General features: G+C 36.8%; 1 protein-coding gene across 1 annotated transcript; it reads right to left on the bottom strand.

Annotated features, from left to right (window-relative positions):
* Window positions 1-10,407: 10,407 nt before the first annotated feature.
* On the bottom strand, window positions 10,408-19,479 carry LOC140245338 (uncharacterized). Its single transcript, XM_072324916.1, has 2 exons — window positions 19,223-19,479; window positions 10,408-10,459 (listed from the first exon to the last, which is right to left on the bottom strand). Exons 1-2 carry the CDS (start codon window positions 19,477-19,479, stop codon window positions 10,408-10,410), a joined length of 309 nt encoding a protein of 102 aa, XP_072181017.1.
* Between the last annotated feature and the right edge of the window lie 4,390 nt (window positions 19,480-23,869).

The following is a 23,869-nucleotide window of genomic DNA, read 5'->3' as shown; positions in this document are numbered from 1 at the left end:
GCAAGAAAAAAAAAAAAGAAGAAAAATATGAGGCTCTCCAAGCATACATGGAGTCCCATGATTACAAATGTGATCTCATTTGGCTCCCGAGGACTAGTTACGAAATAAAACAAACAGAAAATCTGTTCCACACTAAGGTTCGCAGATAAACAGGCAACAAAGAAACCCTACATCCAGGCTCTGTGTAAAATATCTATTGTTTCCTCTTATGACATCTATAATGAGAGATAAGTTTGCTTTTATTTAAAGCATTTCTTATTGTGTTAATATGATTTTTTTTTTACACTGATTCACGGTCCCATTGAAAAACAGCATATTTGGTGATTGGGCTTTTTTTTTATCCGTGGCAAAACAAAATGAATGAAATGAAATGCACGTAAAGAACCCACGTGTAATGTCAAAGCTCTACTTACACTGTCAAAAAAAAACCAACAACCCAAAAACAGTGTTTGGGGTTCAATTTGTTATGAGTGTATAATGTAAGGGGTTTGAGGATTTTAGAATGTTTGTATATTCATTCATAACATTAGTACAGTATGTGTGTGTTTTTTTTTTTTTTTTTTTTGGGGGGGGGGGGTTAAGATTTAGTGTTCAGGTGTAAAACAGGGGAAAAAAGAGATATAGTTGATTGTTTATAATATGGTATTTTATACTTGTACTTATACTTGAACTTTATTCTGCTTCAATAAGAAAAATATATAATTTGTACAATAATAAACTGAGGACAAGAAACGAGTATATGAACATGCATACATAACATACATTAACTGTAAATGAAACATGGAAAATATATAAGACCAGAGTCTTTTATAATATAAGATTTGATGTTATATGATTTGGTATTGTTGATGAATTGTTGATGAATTGTTGTTATTCTTAATGAGAAAGTCAAAGTAGAGTTTTTGAAGGAGAAATCATTAAAGGGAACGTAAACCCAAAGAGCAATGTGGATTGAGTGAAAGCAGCAACATTAGTAGAACACATCAGTTAAAGTTTGAGGAAAATCGGACAATCGAGGCAAAAGTTATGAATTTTAAAAATTTTGGTGTTGGAACTGCTGGATGAGAAGACTACTAAAGGTTATGACGTATGAGTGGAAAACAATACAAAGAAAATATAAAGAACATTTAACAAAAATCCACTTTTCCAGCACTATGAAAGAGCACTTGACTAACCGCTTTCAGAAAGCAGGGGAATAATTGCTACCCTGAATTGTCAGTATCAAGTTGATGAAATTGGTAATTTTCATGAAAATGAATTTTTGTGGATTTTTTTTTATATTTTCTTTATATTGTTGTCCACTCATACGTCATAACCTCTAGTAGTCTCCTCATCCAGCAGTTCCAACACCAAAACTTTAAAAAATCATAACTTTTGCATCGACTGTCCGATTTTCCTCAAACTTTCACTGTATGTTCTACTAATGTTGCTGCTTTCACTCAATCCACATTGTTCTTTGGGTTTGCTTTCCCTTTAAGGAGTTAAATAAATTAATGGGTAATAGAGTAAGGAGAAAGGTATAAAAAAGGAAGGAGATGTGTTAAGAATAAGGAGGGAAAATAGAATGAGATTAAGTTGTGTTATTACTATAGAAATGTATGTTTAGAAATGAAATCTAGCGTATTTTCATTTGTGTATAAATGTATTTTTTTGGGGGTCAATTTGTTCGTAATCATGTAACTATAATTGTCGAATGTGTTTTACTACGTAAGATGCATTTACATGTTTTTCTGTATTTTCCTTTGTCTTTGCCTTGTGTCTCCTGTTAAATCCAGGAGGCAACCTAGGCCTTTCATGTTATACAGAATTGCTTATTCATACAATAAGGAATATATATATATATATATATATATGGCAAAATAAACTCTAGGTGAATACAGCATAAACTTTGTTTCAGTTTTGTTTTTGTTTTTTTTATGATATTGTCACGCCAACACGTGGACAACAATAACAGCAAACAGTTTCTGCTCGGAGTCCTAAGAAAGTATAGATTCACAACAGTAGTTCAATATATATATATATAAAAAAAAACTCCGTGAGAGACGTAGTTTTGACAAATTTTCGCCCATAGGGCTTTGTCAAGTCAATACATTTCAATGTATTTCAATGTATTGACTTGAAAAAGCCCTATGGGAGAAAATTCGTAAAAACTACTTCTCTCACGGAGTTTTTATATTGAAACTACTGTTGTGAAGTTATATAGGGTTATATATATGTATATGTATATATATATATGTATATGTATATGTATATATATATGTATATATGTATATATATATATATATATATATATATATATATATATATATATATATATATATAATTTACAGAACGCTTCTGTCATCTTGGGAAGAATGATGTAATTGAGACAAAGAAGACAATGGATGTCGCACGATGCCGGTTGGTGGTATATAAGCTTTCGACATCGGCTCTTCGTCAGTTTTTTTTGCTTGTTTATACAAAATGGAATAGAGGTTTTGAGTATAACAAACCATTATGGAGTAATGAAGCTTCTACCACCAGCCGGCATCGTGCGACATCTACTGTCTTCGTTGTCTCAATTATATCCGGCAGAAATTTGTAGATTGAATGCATCTGAACCTCTCGTCTTTTCCAATTGGCCCTGTCACCATAATCCGCCCATCACGTGGTTCATGGAGGAAAACATTAAAAACGTACCCTCCGTCCACTCGAATTCAATTGCGCATGAAAGTGGCGCCATTATTTTGTCGCCTTGACTTGCTCATGCCATAACTAATCTCAAGTCAAAAGGTCCACTCATTGTCCATTGAACATTGCCTGAGGAAAAAAAAATCTTATCCACCAGCTGCGAAACAGACGCATATATATCGTCATTGAACTATTGATAATGGAGAATTTGTGTAAAATTAGTATAAAGAATATTTGGATTTGAGATCTGCTGAAAAAGATCGATATGAGGATGATAACGTGCATACGGTAGAAGGATAAGGTACCGTAACTAGACTGCGTGCGAGTGATAGACTGTAGCAGACACTGAGCAATATGTCCATCTAATCCAAATTTGATCAGATAACAAAGTGTCGAAGTTTCATTTGAAGTCCAAGGCCATCCAAGTTAATATCCTGGCACAATATATCCATACGTATGCAGGTATGTGCACACAACAACCACTATGTGTGTGCGCGCATGTTTGTGTGTTTTTATGTCTATGTGTATGTGTGTGTGTGTCTGTCTGTCTACTTTATCACCGTCAATCTGTGAAGGTATCGCACTATTTTATGAAACATATCAACCACAACGTACTCGCACTTTACCTTCACTTACATCACGCAAAGCACCCACACATATCATCATCATCATCATCATCAATTTCAACATCATCATCATAATAATAATGATAATAATAATAATGATAATAATAATAATTATAATAATAATAATAATGATAATAATAATAATAATAATAATAATAATAATAATAATAATAATAATAATAATAATAATAATAATAATAATAATTGATATATATATATATATATATATATATATATATATTGATATATAATTGATATATATATATGGATATATAAGTAACAAAGCTGCTGCAACAATGTTCATGCTGTATTCACCAACGGTTTATTTCTTCACACAAATTTTCGGGCGTCTCGCCGCCCTTTCTCAAGTGTTGATACTGAGAGAACAATAACAAAATTAAGCCATAACAATATCAATAACAATTGTTATGGCTTAATTTTGTTAATTTTGTTATTGTTCTCTCAGTATCAACACTTGAGAAAGGGCGGCGAGACGCCCTAAAATTTGTGTGAAGAAATAAATCGTTGGTGAATACAGCATGAACATTGTTGCAGCAGCTTTGTTACTTATCTTTTTATCTTGCCAACACTTGGACTACCTTATCAACATATATATATATATATATATATATATATATATATATATATATATATATATATAATATATATATATAAATATCCTTTGTTATTTCAACTCATGAAGCACATAATCATATTCAGATATCTTATTATATTAATGTTAACATTCTTGTGACCGATTTCAGGTTTTACATAGGATCTTTTTATTGACAAGGGGGAAAATCTTGATGAAATAAATGACAGTCATCGCGGAGACACAATCAAATCTTTCACTTGCATGAAAGTTCAGAGAGAGAAGATTGGAAGAAGCAACTTATTAGGGAACAAACTTGTCTCGCTCGAATGATCATAGCGAACTTTAGATCTGCGACACGAACGCAATGAGGCAAAATTAAGAAATGTGTTCTGCATAATATGCATGAGACAGCTGTTTTCGTTGTTCCATTTTTCCAGGCTGCGTCGTCTTTACGTTCGCGTTGCAGATCTAACAGTCTAAGGCTAGCTCATGAACGCAGTTGAACTAAGAAGAACATTAGGATGGGTAATGTTGGTGTTAATTTCCCGGCTTACCGTCTTTCTGTGCTGTAAACATGGTAAAAGGGTATTCAAAACAATTTGTTTACTTGCCATGTATAGTGCCATGTATATTGATTGATGGAATTTATTATGATCCTTGGCAGATAACTAAAAAAAAAAAAAGACACAAAACACAATACGCTGAACAAGGATGGTGACACAGAAGGCTTACATAATCGAGTATTATGAAGCAATGTCATTCTAGTACAATTCTACCACACCTTTCTTTTTACGTTCTGCTTCCTTGAGTACCCCAACATCTATTCTAATGTAAAGCTGCTATCATGTCATCATCCTCGTTCATTGTGATTTGTTATGAATTAAAAACAAAACAAAACACACATTCTGATTCCTCATCCCAATCACTATAACTTCTCAAACTCCTCACCCAGTACAACAATACAAATATATATATATATATATATATATATATATATATATACATATATATATATATATATATATATATATAGATAGATATAGATATATATATATTATTTTTATTCGTGTTGCTATTAAGATTGAAGCAATCTTGAAAAGTCTCTTGCAATTCAAATAAAAATCCCCTAGAGCAATCTGAATCGGAAGAGCACGCGTAATGAGGGAGAATTTAATTGTTTTTTAGATGAGGTGGAAAATGACCCTCGATATTCGTTTTTTTTTTCATTTCTTCTTCTTCTTCTTCTTCTTCTTCTTCTTTTTTTTTTTTTTGGTCGTGGTTAAAGGAGGTAATGATTTCCCCAACAGTCGCCTGATGGCGGGCACTATAGGATCTAACGCGTTTGTGAAATGACTATGAATCAAGACGGCGGTGTAATCATTTCCCCTGGTAAGTGGTCATTTCATGCAGTGTTATGAGGTTCATTTTCACTTTCTTTTTTCCTTTTTTTTTCGGGGGGGGGGGTGGAACAATCCGATCAACCCACAATGCATTGGGAAGCAGACACTAGCGTCGCTGCACAGCGTCTTCCAAGAAAAACCCAAAGAGATAATATCACCCAGTGCACGTGTCTACCAGTTTTTTGCACTACGCCGACCTCCAAACGGTTGATGAAATCTGATATTTCTACCCGCGGTGACTTTCGCAGAGGACTCTCTAATAGGGAAAGGACAACATCGAGCACAAGAAATTACCATCCGGCCCCTAATTTTCTTCCTTGACCCGAGGCTAAACTGCAAGTTCAATCAGCCCCTTGACTCGGTGGACCCAATTAGCGAAAGACTTTTAAACGGCCGTCAAGAGTGCATGACGTCACAACATAAATACCATTTGAAAGAGCGCCCTTAGTAGCCTACTTCTGCAATAGGATGGTGTCGCAGAAGAAAAAAGTTCGTTGGTCGGCGGCGGTCAAGACACCACAAATTTCAGTCCCGATAAGTGGTCCGAATCGATATACGATTTTCTTTCACACCCACGTGTAGGCCTACATATCAGTTATTGCTGCTGATTGTTTTAGGTGCCCAATGCAGCTGCTACTTAAAACTACTTGAACTTTCACAAATATTCCTATCACTACACACACAGATTGGAGACTTCAAGGATGCAAAAAAAAAAAAAGAAGAATGTTCTCTTCATCTACTATATATCATATAACATTCAAGCTGGACAGATACAGACAAACATATGGAATTTTATAGCACAAACATTAATCCTCTATATAGGCATTATGCTATTAGTTACAATTGCTGGGTTATATACATTGTAAAGAAAGAAATCGGATGTTCAGAATAATCATGTATTTTCATCGTGAAGAAACAGCAGAAATGGGCAAGTTCCAAATGAACAAGGCAATGTACAATATGAATGGCTCCGTTATATGAATACAAGCACCCGACAAGCACGCAGATGAATATTTGTATAGAGATTTGTTGAAACATATTACCAATGACTACCGTTGTGCTAGTGTGTTATATCATACAATGAAACACGTTCTCTTCAATTAGAAACAACTTCTTCATAATGCAATCACTTATGGTGTGTTTGTGGTCTAGCAATTGCTGTCTTACAATTTTTTGATTATACTTTTTTTTCTGATAAGAGGCATTCCAGTCATTTCAGTTCAAGAAAATATGTATATAGGCTTAAAACATCAAGATGTCAATGCATTTAACATGCACCCACTTTTGATAAGACAGTTGTAGGCATTTGTGAAAGTGACGTCCCACTGTTAGTTATCTAAATGACGACGACTTCACTATTTTATCAGATACTATCAATTCATAAAGATCACATTAGTTTTCTTATGCAGTGACATGCTAGAATTTCACCCCGGATTTCACCCTATTCTTGCCTCAAAGGCAGTGTACAGTACTGAACGCCCTCTTAAAGGGATTGTACAGTTTTGGTTGAGACCTAATTTCAGGTTTCTAACATTTTTTGGTGAGATAATGAGAAACCTCTTATGAAATATGAAAGAGCATGTAATTCTATGAGGAATCCAACATTTATTTGATGAAAATTGGTTTTGAAATAGCTGAGATAGCCAAAAAAGAGCGATTCTAATAAAGTGTGGGACCCACACTTTATTACGATCGCTTTGTTTTACTTTGTTTTTGGATGTTTCAGTCATTCCAAACCCGATTTTCATCAAATAAACTTTGAATTCCTCTTAAAACGGTATGACCTGTACTATTTCATTAGTGTTTTCTTGGTATCTCGCAAAAAGTTAAAAGCCAAATTCTCATCTCCACCAAAACTGTACTATCCCTTTAAAGTCCTGTTATCAGCTATTTTCCAAAGAAATGAAAATACGCATTCACTGATTGCAACAGGAGTAATACAATCCTGATGCACTTGTAATTAGTAAAGCGTGAAAAGCCACATTACATTCGCAATACATTGCTTCAATGCTAGAAAAAAAAAATGCAACGTCACAACATGATTGCATTTGGGTTATCTACATCCTCACAGCCAAGAGCTGTTGGACTACGCCGATCTTTATGTTTCAGACTGCAGTCTTACTTTTTCTTTAACTGTCCTGCTGCACCAACATTTTCTATTTCATTAAAAGTTTGCCTCGACAATAATGTATGTTCTTTTGTGCATTTTCTTTTTATACATGCAACCCAAACGTTTCACTAGAACATTTACACATTAACTTCACATTATATGCCAGTTTGCAGAATAAATCGTCGGCGATCGTAAAGTTACTGCAATTGCCATTAGACAGTAATTTCCATCAAAACATTGATGTTACACAGCAGTAGCATTTCAAGAACAATTATGTCAGAAAATAAGCGTGATATCGAAGCTTGAGGCCAAATAATTCGTAGCTTTGTTTTCAATTGAAAAGTTACTTAACTGCTGGTATTTGACGTTTTAAAATTATGTGATCGCATCATAAATCTTAACCATTCACAATAAAATGATCCGCTTCTAGATTGATGGCCAGTGTTCAAGGTACCTTGGTGTTCTTGAACTGTCATTATTAATGCTGTATTTTGAAGACACATGCTTTCTTGCTAGTCTTTAAGCTACGATACTTAGTACTCAGCAAACAAAGGGCAAGCCCATTTCTTTACAACTTCTTCTTCTTCTTCTTCTTTTTCTTCTTCTTCTTGGCTACGCCATTGCTGCATAAATCTCACCGTCGAAATATAATTTATTATTTAGATGTCAATTTGAATCGACTTGTCTCAAACTTTGAGAATGACATTAGGATCCCTTCTCAAACGATCTAGATTACAAAAGGAGTCATCCAGGCGTCTTAGGGTATATGTATCTATGTGTAAATGATTCATGTTAGGACATGATCGACCATAGATCAGTTGCTACTACGAGGGTACTGTATTTAAAGTACTGTGACAAACTCCCGAAGCCCCTCTTAACGGATCGTTATTACATGCTGATACTTTCATCGTGGGAAAAGCATGATGAACGAAAAAAAAAAAGAAAAAGAAAAAAGAAGAAAGACTTGAGATTGTACCCGGTAGTTCATTGCTTTCATCCACGTGATCTTCATGAATACATGATGCAAAAAGTTTGTTCCCCTTCCTTTTCTTTTCTTTTCGTTGCAGTTCTTTTATTTTCTGTTCTTTTTGTCTTTTTTGTCTTTTGCTTCTGGAATTCGGATGAAGAGGACGTGTAACACTGTACATGCGAAGGTGACGAAGTTGTGGCGGCGACATGCGTACTGAACTACGCCCAGGGGTACGGTGCGTCGGCGCGCTGGCGATTCATGCCGATATGCTTCCTCGTGCATCGCAAAGTATCGATTGCCATATCGGATATCGCTTTTGTCGACTGCCGAACTCTAGCTTAACTTGATTAAAATCCACCCACAAAAAAAAAAGAAAAGAAAAAAAGAGAGAAGGTGCAGAGTCACCGGATATTCCGACGTCCTGGATGTGAATTAGCCCCGAGGTTCTTTTATTCTGTCTATAAGTTTTGCAAATCAGTGACTTTATGCTACCTCTAAAATGTAATGACCGCCAGGTATGGTGCAGAAAGAAATTCGGGGCGTAACTTAACATCTGCTTATGAAATTAATGGTCTTCAATTTGCAGCAAACTGACCGGCTGGCATCAATCACAGGTAACCTGGTTAAGATTATCGATCTCCCTTTTTTTTTTCTTCGTATTGGTCGAAGTGCAATCCCGTTGTCCCCAGCAGCATGAGAAATGAAAGCAGAAGAAATGATTGCGACGAAGGTGAGCTGTGGAAGAGAAAAAAAGGAGAGAGAAAAACGTGACAAATTTGCATACAATCATTAAGGAGGAGACTTTTCCTTCAATCATTTCGATGAACTAGGACAGATGCGTCACAATAGTTCGTATCACGTGTCTAATCAGTGCCTTCATAGATGTCAATGATGAAAGAAGTCTCTGGCTATAGGTTCCTTTCTCTCTTCTCTGTTACGTAGCGTATCAATACTTTCCCTGCAAAATTCGTACAATTTAGTCTCTTCTTGAGATAATCATTTAGCATTTTCATCATCTGTTGCGCCATTATGAAGAGTTTGATGGCAAAACGACTTAACTCCATTTCTTACAATTTGAGATATTTATGATTAAACCTGCTAAAAACAGAGAAGATAATAACAAAATACGGGATTGCTATAATGGTCATTGTATATCATTTCATCGATTTTTTTTTTGTCATGAACGACCTAAAATATTGATTATAAAGAAAGGAAAGTTGGTTATCACAGATAATCTTTGTCCAAAATGTATAACTAGATATTCATGCACTCCTTATTACCAGTAAGGTTGCCTTTAGCAGTGTTATTTGTATAAGAATCTGGTCAACTCTGCTTCCAGTGGGTAGCAATGTGGCTGCATGATGCTTTCTTACACAAGCATAGTAACAAAATGAATGCACGCCTTGTTGCTACCAGGCGGGTTAGCGAGCGCCATCCTGTGTTTTCCTGGCGCAGTGTGAACATTCACATACACACACACACACACACACACACACACAAACACACACACACACACACACACACACACACACACACACACACACACACACACACACAAGTAGAAAGATCACATCGTCTGATAGTAAGCCTATCGGATTTTTGAAGTGGGCTGGCTGGACTACCTTGTCGCTACCATCTGTTTACCGTGAGATTCATCAACTAACACGATTTGTCTTCTTGATTGTTCACCAAATTTACCTTTAGGGGGAGAATTTCACTCTGTTTGTGACACCCCCACCCCTCCACCAAAATTTGCTCATAATCAGTTTCGCTGTCACTGAACGCAACGTCAAGTTGAACAAGGCCTACACATCTGTGATTAAGGGTGCTCGTTATTGTGACCGTGGGACTCGTTTGATCAGATAATGCCATTCCATGGTAAGAAAAAACTCCAAAGGAAAGTCTGGTCTAAATGACGTTGCCTGTCACAATGTGATGCATTGCTGCCACTTGTATTCGGAGACGTTTTTCCGCTGCCAAGATGACTACTCACCATGAAAATAAAAAGGAAGTCACCGTTAGACAGTGAAGAAGGCTCAGATCTCGTTGGTGAAGCTGTCTTCAAACAGAGTGTCCCGAATCCAATTTCTGAATCGTGGCAAAGGGGAGAAGTAAATTTAGCAAACACACATTAGTTCGTCATCCAAAGCTGTTGACGTCCACGTACATTTTGTGAATGTCTGTGATAATCTTGCACGTACAATTGTATAGACAAAGAGAATCACAACAAGCCATTGTAACCCTTTCAGAAACATCTGCTTCGAAGAGATGGAAACCTATAAAACAAGGATGTTAGACAGTAAAAATTTGCTTTGTGACATCTCTTGAAAAGAGGAATTGAACAAATAAATATGTATGAAACACGAATAAACACGTCTATGAAATAGGAAAGGTACATAAAATGCTACTATTGGTAAGACAATAACAGTTCAACATAAAGATCAGTGTTCTGGCATGCGTTTGAGTACTAGAAAGTCGCAGGTTCAGAGGGTTACGTGGAAGAAAAGGAAATAGTGTCCGTTCTGTTTGATGGAGTGAAGATTTTTTTTTTTTAAATGAAAACCAAGAACTGCATTGATGAACATACAAACAGACACAAAACGAAAACACGAAGGCCAACATAAGAAGCCGAACCATGGCGACATGGAAATCTTAGAGGTTAAAGGCTTACGCGGGCAACAAACGTGATTCTTCGTCTCAATGATATCTAACTCCCACTCACGAATAAAATAGAAATCAAGTTACATTCAGAACCGGATTTGATGATCTCGCGATCTTTCATGCTTTTGTTTAGACGACGGGGTTGCAAACAACAAATATGCGCCAGCTAGCATGTTTGGGCACGAAGATCCCATGAGAAGGAACAGGAATCCGTTTGCCTTAAACAGCCTTTGTATTTTGTGAGCCCGGCGGTGTCTTATTTAGAATCCACCACCATTCTTTTATCAGATAGTAATCTCGCAGGAGAAACTGATCTAATTTTTACTTCTCGGGGAAGGTTCAGTGAAAGTCAAGAGCCTTTCAAAGGATTTTACTGAGGGCGTTACTGGTGTGAGTTCAAGAGTAGAACCGAGGAATTAACGGATTTTGTTCTGTAATAGATATCTTAGAGGCAATTCATTTTTAAAGTATTGCAGATTCATCCACCTCAATTCAGTTTTAAGGGGTAAGCACATTACCCGATGTCGCGATTTTATGAAATTACGAAGTTTTGTGATGGAACCAGAAGATGCTTGTAACGCCTGTTTTGCTTTTTGTTTAACCCAACAGACACCAAACAATAATGTTGAAAAATATCTTAGTTCTTGACAATTATAATCATGAAAGGATTAATGACAGTATTCATGATAATGATCATTCTCATTGTGATGATTTTCTTCTTCTTTATCATCATCATCACCGTTGTAGTCAACATCATCATCATCATCATCATCATCATCATCATCATCATCATCATCATCATCATCATCATCATTTTGAGCACCACCATAATCATTATCAAACTGGACTAATCAGTGGGTAGACTACAATTTATGCCAAGATGTTCACAACACCTTACACAGCAAAGTAACTTTTCATTTCCAAAATGAAGGTCATAACGTGTTTAAGTACCAGGGTTAAGACCCATGCCCATCTTTAATTTTGCAAATTGGACGAACGAGAGATAGATTGAGATAGTCAGACAGTTGCAGAGAAAGAGATAGGGAAGGAGAGAAAGAAGTAGAGATAGGGATAGAGATAGGGGTAGAGATAGAAATAGAGATAGAGATAGAGATAGAGATAGAGATAGAGATAGAGATAGAGATAGAGATAGAGATAGAGATAGAGATAGAGATAGATATAGAGATAGAGATAGAGATAGAGATAGAGATAGAAATAAAAATAGAGATATACAAATATAGATAGAATTGGAGAGAGACAGACAGACAGCAGAGACAGGGGGGGGGGAGGGTGTGAGTGAGAGGGAGAGAGGGAGGGAGAGGGAGAGAGAGAGATGCCTGCCTTAACCTATCAAGTTAAGTTTTCTGCAGACAAAATCATCCTGCACCTTTGAATTGGTAACTTTGACATTTAATGCATATTTTATATATCCAGTGGAGAAGGATTTGATGAAAATAGTTGCATTCATTACTTTATCACTTATCTAACATCAGATAATACACTATTAACTTTACTCCTCTCTGAATGCATTATTCAATGTAAGGATTATCTGTAAAAAGATAAGTAAGTGAGTTTCCAAAATTCTACAACCAAACCAAACAAGGGAATGAAAAGCGAATGAACATCAAGGATTATAACAACACAATTACATCATCAAAACCCCGGCAGTGTTCTTTCCTGGATTTCAACTGCTACATGAACGAAGTGGGACTAATACGCGGAACAAACTACATGTTGAACCGTGTCTGCTTTGGCGCCTGGACGTGACTGGCTGAAAGTGATCTCATTGATTGTGTATAGATAACTGACTCGTATGAAACAGCAGATAACGATAAAGGGACGTTAGCGGAAAACATGGATGCGTTGATTTGTGATCTAAGTACAGTGAGGACAGATTACTAACGTCGTAGACACAGATCAAAGACGAGGCCACATCAAAGGCGACCGAAATCAATTCTTATACTTCTACACCGTACGCGTCAATCGTTCATAAGTTCGAACATTGACATTACAATATTAATATCATTGAGTCAGGTTCTCTCTTCCCACTTTCGCAGATCAGAGGACATACGTACTGTGGTAACGGTAACTTGATTCAGTTATTATTTGAAGAAAGCGATTCACGTAATCAACATTATGTTCCCTACTGGAAAGCACACAGTGTCACAAAGTGTGTTCACAGTGTGGTCACATAGTCGACTACGTGAAAACGCTCGAATCTAACAGTATGGAGATGATTTCACATTGTGGTTTGGTTTTCACAGAGTGTTCACATGGTAATGTTCTGTGTCACACTGTGAATTGATGATTCACAATGTGTTCACTCTGTTAAAACGCTCGAAGTTAACAGTGTGTTCCCAATGTGTTCACCTTTGGTTCACACTGTGTTTCTCACACTGTGTTCTTTCCAGCAGGGTTGGCCTCTTGTATTCAACTGTCAATACTTTTAAGGTCAGAGTGCTTGGGATATTGAAATGAATCGTCACAAAATCAAACCCAAAATTGCATTCCACTTGATGACGCAATAATACATCGCTCGTGATGTAAGCGGTCGTTTTTTTTTCCTTCGTAACGATGCTCTCTTTCTGAAGATGACGCTTGATCTCAAAGAGATTTGCCACCTTTAAGCGGCACAATCCTTCCCGTCTCATAGATTCAGACAATAATATTTGCCTATCGCACATTTTTTGTTTTTGTCCTTCTTCGTATATTTGTAGGTCATATTTGTTTGAGGAATCGTGTATTTACGGGAAAGACCTTTCAAAGTCGGTTGTTTATTGGACATGATTCAGAGCCAAAGAAGCGATTATTTTATTTGTCATTCAATCCACGATTCGAAAATGTCAGGCCCAGTTTTTTTCCCAAGCTCCTAATCCTTACCAAAGCAAACTACGGGAGAGCGAGATTGAGAGAGAGACAGGAGAGAGAGAGAGAGTTGGGGGATGAACAGATAAATTGAGAAAGAGATAGAGAGAGAGAGACAGAGAGAGAGGGAGAAAGAAAGTAAAAGAGAGAAGAAGGGGTAGAGATAAAAAAAAAAAGGAAAGAGTGACACAAGGTACGGAAGCGACGTGTGTAAAGATTGAGATTGCAACAACAAAAAAAGAAAAAGAAAAAGAAGAAGACGTGAATGAAAAAATGGTGACGAAGAAAACTGAAGGAGAAATGAAACGTTTCCCATTTAACTCCAGAAAAATAACCCTAGCGAGAGAAGAGAAAACAGAAAAAATTATATATATATATATATATATATATATATATATATATATATATATACATATATATAGAAAGAGAGTCGGGGAAGATGAAAGAGGGAGTGTCTGACAAACGGAACGGTCAAAAATAAGTGGAGAGCCAAAATATTCCTGAGAGAAAAAGACCATGTCCACAAAAAGGAGCTATAGAGCTATGAAAGCTATTCCAGCTAAATTCAATACTAAGGCATGTAAAACAAACTTTTCTCGCAGTTAATTACCAAATCTTTGTATACGTCGATTAATGTCTTGCCCCTATATGTAGGTAATTTTTGAATAACTAAAGATTTAGATACATTGTAGCTACACAGGAAACAATGGGGACAGAAATATAAAGTTAGAGATATGACTGCAGGACTCCAAAATTGATTTGCCGACAAATTTATAAACGACATATATAGATGGGCAAACCATGAAAACATTAAGACAGAAAAGGAGACGTAGATATAAAGACGAATAGATTAAATGAAGAGAAAGACGAGGTGGAAGAGGAGGTAGAAGAATTGAATTTGATTAAATGGTCTTTACTAAAAAAAAAAAAAAAAAAAGCACAGATGTACATCATCATACAAAAATATACATTGACATAGAAGAAATAATTTCGCACGTCGGTAACCCGAGGAGGAGGAGGAGGGGGAGGGGGGCAGGAAGAGGAGGAGGAAGAGGAGGAGGAGGAGGAGGAGGAGGAAGAGTATGATGATGACGAGGAGGAAAAGTGATGATAAAGTCGCTGGCAGATGGAGAACAGTGTCAATAATCATATATGTCAATGCTTCATCTGGAGCATACTCTGTTGTGAACGCCATCGCAACAGACACTTCAGACGGCATGGAGTTCTAAGTGTTCATTTAAGCCGACTGAGTATGAACAAAAGAGCCATGTCCAATGTCGCGTTGCTCGTTAATTACACACTCCATGACAGGAGCAAGAATTAATCGTTCCTATGTAGGTGTCTTCTCTGTTCATGCGCAAATCTCAGCCGTGAAATCATTCACACCCTCCTACGCCTCTCGAAAGGTTACACATTAAGAAAAGATCATGAAAATAAATTTACAATGAATTCATGAAAGCTTAAAAAAGTACACCCATTTTTTTTTTTCACGACATGGACGTAGCCACCATAGTCCGGCCCTTTGATATAGTTTCATTTGAAATATAATTCGATTTCAGTTTTGAATTTTTACATTTCATTTAAACAAAAGAATTGTTTTACACCCCGGGCCCATCACCAAAACACACATCATCGTATATTTACAAGAACAATAATGATACAAATTCCAAAAACACAGAGCTAGATACATAATTTCATAATATACTACTTTTCGGAAGCTCCTGATGTACACAATATATATATATATATATATATATATATATATATATAAAAATAAATAAATATATATATATATATATATATATATATATATATTTATTTATTTATATACATATATGAATCGAAACTTACTAAAAGTTACCACATGTATCCTCTTCTCCCATTCTTTCACTCAGTCAGAGTAATAGGACATAGAGTATGGTCTTAGCAGTTTTGGTGAGGTTTATCTTGAGGATTTTTTTTTTTTTTTTGGGGGGGGGGGTACTTTCCTCCAATTCTTGCTTATTGAGTGAAATGAAATCTTCATCTATCGTTTACAAGCATGTCATATTTCAGAGATTGATCGGCCGTATAACCCTACAAAAGTCTGTTGAAAGTAAATAAAATCATGCTAGGTAATATACTCTTTAAATAGATTTGTGGGAGGACATAATTTCATCTTTTTTTTTAATCATTCAGAAAATGATATTTCAATAATCTTTTATATACCACACCCTACTCCTAAACCATGCAGGGTAAAAAAAAAAAAAAAATGTCAGTCGAAGCCAAACCTTCAAATCTCGCTTTTATATACATATTTTTTTTTCAGTGACGTGAATGACATATGAGAAAGAGTGGAGCACACCCAAGCCTGCTTTCTTTGAATGGAACAAGGAGGCATTTTTATTAACTTTTAAAGAGTTCTGAATCTTTCCAATGTGGGTTGAGGAGGGGTTAAAATCAATCGTCTCTAACTAAGACTGACTAAGACCGTGATATACCTTTTCCTAGAGGATTTAGAAATCGAATCAAATTGGGGGAAACCAGCTGTTTTATGTTATTCCTATACTTTACCCACTAGACGACTCTTATCGACTCAACAAGTGCAATTTACGGCGAACTTCTGCTGATCGGGGAATATTCGGTTTCATGTATTGTATGAAAAATCGACCTCTCTCTCTTTAGGTCGGGGTAAATGCTTGCACCATCACTAACACTTCTTCATTCGTTCGTTTTACGAGAGGCTGGATGGAGAGCGCCGCGATCAATGGACACACTCCCAAGGCGGTAATGAGGGAAAACAGTCGATGGCGCGTACCCTTTGGTTTCACTTAATCGTAGATGGAGTCACTAGCTCTCTTCATTCAACCGCATCTCCATCCTGGCACTTTGCCTAGAGTGACACGTCCATTCGCCTTTGCCGTTTGTATTCACCGAGTCTTTATACCCCCCCCCCTCCTCTGTACACTTCATCATGTGCAATATTGGAACAACAATACCATGACTTGCTTTAGTTTGGAACAAAATAAATCCATCAGCCGATGAAGTAAAAAAATTAGTGATTATCGGCTGATAGGTATATTCAAAACTAAGTAAGCTGTGCAACCTTTTATATTTATTTTATGTAACCTTAATCAAAGTAGCGCATATTATCATGTGTTACTTCACTCAAGGTTACGGAACCAAGGGCGCCTAAGTAATGATGATTTTTTTTTTTTCAATTAATAAAGTAATTATTTTCATGTTCGTCGGTTGGGCGAAATCCTTACAAGTTTATAACTTTAAAAGCACCTTTGATAATGAAATTACGTTAATAGTTCACTCCCCATTGTGAGGTTACCTTTATTTCACATAGAAGCTCTTAGCTAAACCGTGTACACATCAGGGATGTGCTCAGCCTGCCACCAGAATAATTATGTAGGCATATGCACCCATCTTTTCTATTCTGCATGAAATGTACAATGATCATTTTCTGTTAATATAATTATGAATACGTGAACATTTGAAAGTGAATTATCTTAGAGCACCAAAATAATACTTGTCAAAATGCAGACAGGGTATCGATTTTTCTACCGTTTTCATCAGTGTTAAGGAGATGGTATAATTTTGGTTGAGATGGGGCATCAGGTTTTTTACCTTTTTTTGGTAAAATGATGAGCAATCACTTATAAAATATGAAAGAGCATGCATTTTAAAAAGGAATTCAAAGTCTATTTGATAAAAAATGGTTTTGAAATGGCTGAGATATTCAAAACCAATGTGGTTCTAATAAAAGTTAGGGCCAAACTTTTATCAGGACTACTTTGTTTTTGGATATGTTATCTTACCTAAAAATAAAGATCTGGGCCCCGTTTTATCCAAAGATAAAATCGATTTTAAATTTCCTTACTACACAGGCTGACATAGACTTACATTCGAAATCAACTATATAATCAATTTTAACTCTTCATAAAACAGGGCCCTGAGGTTCCATCTCGACCAAGACTAAATCATCCCTTTAACGTGTTACATGCAACAGGACACAAACAAAAATGAAGGGGCCAATGAGACCGACACCCACGAGTCATACAGCCCACTAGTTCGATCTCAGGCAAATAAGGCCCACGAGTGATGAGTTTGACACTAGGTAAAAACTGCCCACGAGTTCAACATTACAGCACGGAGCTTAATGTGTCGGTCCCAAGGGCCTTGTTTGCTTAGTGTGGATCTCGTACGCTGTATGACTCGTGGGTTGTTTACCTCGTGAGGTGTAAGAAAATGAGTCATATTTTTCTTTTTAGCATAATTTTTCATTTCATTTCATTTCATTTCACTTTAATTAAACACTTTTACTTCATCGACATTTCTCGTATTTCTTATTTATACTCCTTTTTTTAAGTTAAAGAGGCTAGCGAGCCTCGCGAAATATCTAATTTCTCGTTTTTACGACTCTATTTCGTTTTATGGTGAGAAATCTATGACGTCTATGAGTCAGCCTGTCATTCCTGTAGAGGTGAATATCTTTATCACGAGAGATAGAGACGTTCCAGACGCCGTTTAAAAGGATGCGCATCATTGACCGACAGATGTCTTCGGGTTTTTGTTTGTTTGTTTGTGTGTGTGTGTGTGTGTGTGTGTGTGTTTTCTTTTTTTTTTCCAAGAAAGCGTGATTTTATGCATGTCTTAATTTCTTGTTCAACTGTTGGTTCTCACGTAGATATTCAAGATTTCTGTCAACATTAAACTCGTGAATAAAAAAGTTCCAGCTACGTCTTCCACCAGGAACTCTTGACGGTGATTCACGACCATTAGTGACTTAAATCGTCTTTCAGGGTAATAACTACATCCTCAACATGGTGCAACAATGACATGTTCATCTGTACAATTTATTGAATTTTGTCACACGCATAAGTAGGCCTTACGTATCTTTTGTTTTCTTTTTTTTGGGGGGGGGGGCACTATTGTCGCTTCGAGCACTTCTTAAAGTCTCACCCTCTGCATTAGTCAAAATTTATCCTTATAGCAAACAAGGTTTTGTATTGAATGTAATGTACATTATATTATTTGTTGATTTTTTTAACCTGATTATTTTGTCATTTATGTCAGAATTATTACTGTTGGTAACATTATCATGAAATGATGCAGAGAATGTAGGCCTATGTTCAAACAAACTGCACAATAATGGTTTCAAATCAACCCTTTGCACCTCATCTTATCGTCATTGGAAGTCATGCAAGTACCGCCAAGTACAGGTAATCGACTTATAACATGTTATGTTCTTAACACTGTGGATTCGGTTGTCGTTTGAAACTATTGATTGAGACTTAATGGATGAAAACATACTGTTTACGCTGAACTGAGACTAACCTGTTGTTCATTACCCACTCCCGTAGCCACGACTCAACGGTGGACTCGGCATCGTTGACGACGTTGTCGTCCATGTATCGCTTCACGAGGTTTCTCCTCAGCTTGTCGTAGACTCTCGGCGAGCGTGCCGTGTACCTCGGGTTCCCCAGCCGGGCTTTGTTTGCTATTCTCCAGTAATTTGAAGCGTCTGAGGTGGAGACTAAGGCAATGAGGAGAACGGTTGCGACCAAGAGCACCCGCGTTGATTTATGATCCATGTTTGATTGTTGTGTGTGTGTGTGACCGTGTGCGTGCGCGCTTGTGAAGCGACTGCCTCGTTGATTTCGATTCGTTGATTCAAACCTGTCTCTAACTTCACTGGCCAATCAAATCACTGCGTGCCGACTTTCTCTTCTCTCCCGCTGAGTTCGCTTCTTCTGCTCTGTCCCTGAAAAAACACATAAAGATAAAGAAAAAATACCAAAAGATGAAACGAAAGGAATATATTGGTGATAACCAACCTTCTCTACCAAATTTCTTACGCTGGCAAACAAGTCTGATTGGAGAGAATGAAAACGAAGTCAAATAGCATGAAATCCTTGCAGAAATCAGCCATACCTTTCAATAGGAACGACTTTCCTATCATGAATATCATAATAAGATATCATTATTGACGACGAATAAACATAAAAAGCAGTTTACGTCATTCATACGTGCTCTTTGCGTTATTGAATTCTAACTGGCATTTTCATTAAAATCCGACCATGTAATAACGTCCATGATTTTGTGAGTACCTATAAATAATAATCGCATTTGATTTGCCCACTTACGTCTAGCTGTCCAATAGACATTTATTGATTTGCGATAACCGCTGCATCTACCGCGAAAGCGTGACAGAAACTGACGACAAAGGGAAATCTGATGGAAATCGTCCCAATCCTGGTGTAGTGCGGAATCTTGCAGTAGTAATATCGTCTGAAAACGTGCTTCGGGAAAGATTAGACTTGCAGAAATCGTGACTTCGCTCCCGATGCTTTTCTGTTGTTGTTGCTTATGTTAGCTCAAATAGTTTTTAATACTGATATTAAATAAATTGTGACTAGTATTTGAATAAAAATACATATCTCAATGATCAAAGCTTCTTGATTCCTTCGTCAATCTTCTGAGCAGCATCTGTCGTTGCTGATAAACACAATCTGTTTCTGATAAGTTTATCCAAACTGTAGGTGGAAGTCAACTCCGTGCATTGAATTTTTAGTCTGACATTCGTAATTTTTGTTCGAAGTGTATTCTAAGTGCTCTCAGAGTCTTAAATGTTCCTTTGGAAGATATACCCGTTTGTTTAATCTTCTTTTATGGCCGTTTTCTAATGCGCTCTAATAATGTTCCCTTCTACTTCTACATCTTAAAAGCGGGTTCGGTCGCTTCAACAATATCAAATTTTCACCAAAATGCACTTAACAATATGACGGGGGTGGGGTAGCAGCGCACCGTCCATCATGTCATTGGTCAAAACATCTGGTATCCCATTGACATTAAAGGGATCGTATACATGGTACAGTTTTGGTTGAGACCTAATTTCAGGTTTCTAACATTTTTTGGTGAGATAATGAGCAACCTCTTATGAAATATGAAAGAGCATGTAATTATGTAATTCTATGAGGAATTCAACATTTATTTGATGAAAATTGGTTTTAAAATGGCTGAGATATCCAAAAAAGAGGAATTCTAATAAAGTTTGGGACCCACACTTTATTACGACCGCTTTGCTTTACTTTGTTTTTGGATGTTTCAGTCATTCCAAACCCGATTTTCATCAAATAAACTTTGAATTCCTCTTAAAATGGTATGCTTTGTACTATATCATAAGTGTTTTCTTGATATCTCGCAAAAAGTTAAAAGCCCAATCCTCATCTCCACCAATACTGTACCATCCCTTTAAGGACTGAATCACAACCATAAGTCATTCTGTTCGCCCCCGTGTCTGCTATTTTCCAGCGCGTTTTATCATGGTAATAAACACCATGTTTCCATCAGCAACATGACAAATTCTGTTTATAAAATCTAATTTGACAGCAATTGGTTTAGTCGTTTTATTGTCGTTAATGAGTTGTGAAAATCTCGCGTTCGTCAAATCTGCCGAATACGTGCTCGGAATGAAAATGAGTTTGTAAAGGATTATGACTCCCATTAATTCGTCATCGCCTTCAACCACAATTACAACCAAACATTTCGATTAATCCCTTGTTTACGGAATCTGGATTTGCTGCATGTTATAATTCACTATACGAAATCAGCATAGATCCCGGATGCAAATCGTCAGCTGAAACAAAAAAGTGAATGTGGTGTGTAGGAAGTGTTCTTAAATCTTTCGTGCGCTTCGAGTTCCGTTTGGCACAGAAAAAAACCCCAATGTATTGTACACACTGTCCAATGTCCCTGGTACAGAAAGGGTGAAGGGATTAACATCAAGAAAACTTTGCAGGAAGAAGGTCTTAAGAAATGATATGACAACGAATCCTCCTTTATGGGCGTGCGTATAACCATTGCAGATTTCTGGACCTTTCTTTGCATTTCGTTTTTTGTAATGATAATCTAAATGTAGCTTATACTCTTGCAAGGTAAGCGTGTCGTGTCTTAAACTCCCCTCATCAAACAGCCAAAAAGCACGTGTTATCTGTAAGTTTATGGTAGCTTTAAACTCTCTCAAAATCTACTTTGTTTGCGCCTCACGCTGACCGATCCTGTCATATATCATGTCGTTTCAGCTACTTCGTAAAAATAAATGCTGTGAGCAAACTCGTCATATTACTATAGACCTTCCAGAGCAGAATGAACTTTTGGCATTTATTCATTTTTAAAGCATCTCTCTGTCTCTCTCTCACACACACACACACAGTACGCATCACCATTAAAATGCCGCACTTTTATTTGCTAATAAATGTCTTGCTTGCACCGCAGACGTGATGAATTCAGTGTATGGGACTTTAACTAGCACTTTTAGGCTTTCCTGCCAATTGATGTGCAACGCGAAATTTTGTAGATGTAATATCTTCTTGAAACGTGTTAAGAAGAGTAGAGGGGACTCTCAATTTGCTTCGTGATCTTTTCATCAAACCCAGATGTAGTTCTTGTGTCTTGAGAAAAATGAAGTATGAAGACGTAAGACGTGCAAAAGCAGCGTTTAACCTTTAAAAGTAATTTTGCAATGCACTGCCTTTTTAAAGTTTGCCCTCGTTAATAATAAACCTAAACCACAAATTGGCTGGCAGATATTGGTGTCAAACTCCACTCATACTTTGGTAGTCTATCTCGGAAACTTACTGGAATATTGTGATAAAAAGAATTTAAAAAACGAACTTCTTAGACAGCTCTCACATCAGCGTTCATTAATGGGTGGTCTAAGAAATGACACAAAACAAAACAATAATAACCAAACTGAAACTCTTGCTCTTAATTTGCTATCATGACTGAATTTCAAGAGTTTAATTTAGTCACTAATGTATATATCCATCATTTCAAACACGTGCATTACGAGTACTAAACAAGTGCATGCACCACAGGAGAGGATTCTGGCAACTATTGACGGCATAAAACTTTCAATAAAGTAGATGATTTTATTCGGAGTTTTCACAATCACTGAATGTCCCGATCGCTCCACAAATCAAGATCAATATTCGACACAAGGGCCTATACAATGCAAATGCATGTTGACTTGCGTTCATCATCACTCGTGTGACCAGAAGAATATCTAGATACTTGTCATATATTTTATACTAATTACATTCGATTTTTCTTCACATTACTTGCATACGCTTGCAAAATAAAACTTTCCAAACAAAGGTTTTGTAGGTGACATCATCAGTCATTCACCACGAGAGTACTGATGTATGAATGACAAAATCCAGTTGAATGCACCTTCCATTATACTGAACATATCAAACTTGCATGTTTCTATGTTAATAATGCGAGTTACATAAGACATTGTAAAGAAACATGTAAGTTATTTCGTGTTAACAAGTTAAGTTCTGGCAATATAAGGTACTATCAACACAAACCTTCATTCCTTTGCATTGCACAGGTCTTTTAAATCGTTCCCTCCTACGACGAATTTAAAGGGAAAGTCTAGACAATTCGCATCACTTAGCATATAATTCGACAGCTCCATGTATTGACCGATTCTGTGACGCGCTATGTGTATTTTTGGCATGGGCGCAGCCATTACTGCGGTGTATCATCCGACCCCCCCTCCTCTCTCCCCACCCCTCTCACGCGCGCAGAATGAAAAACTGATGCATGGTTGTTTTAGCCAATGGGCATCTTGTACTGAGTGCGCGAATGCTTGCTTAGTGCGCGAACCTTTGTTACAGTTGCGCGATAAACATGTTACCCGTGGGGTGGGGGAGAGCAGGGGGGGTCGGCTGAGACACCGCAATTTGAGCTCATGGCTGCGCCCAGTGCCATAAAATGTCTGCTGCCCTCAACGAACCCGAATCGGTCAATAGATCTGTGGAATTTATTGTGGTCCTTGAGGAGAGAAACTAATACTCTAAAAAAGTCAAAACAAATTACACTGAACAAGAATAATGACATTGGAAGCTCACATATTTCAGAAATGCAGCGATGTAATCACACTGTACTAAAAAGTAACACCGCTTGCTTAACAAG

Source organism: Diadema setosum, chromosome 22, assembly GCF_964275005.1.
Source record: "Diadema setosum chromosome 22, eeDiaSeto1, whole genome shotgun sequence".
Classification (NCBI taxonomy): domain Eukaryota; kingdom Metazoa; phylum Echinodermata; class Echinoidea; order Diadematoida; family Diadematidae; genus Diadema; species Diadema setosum.
This window is presented reverse-complemented; position numbering and strand designations above follow the sequence as displayed.

Excerpts from the sequence above, each read along its gene's own strand:
- LOC140245338 (XM_072324916.1), bottom strand. The coding sequence starts at position 19,479 with ATGGATCATAAATCAACGCGGGTGCTCTTGGTCGCAACCGTTCTCCTC. Across the intron at positions 10,460-19,222 it reads GAGTGGGTAATGAACAACAG|AAATTGGATTCGGGACACTC; the intron begins GTTAGTCTCAGT and ends GCCACGATTCAG.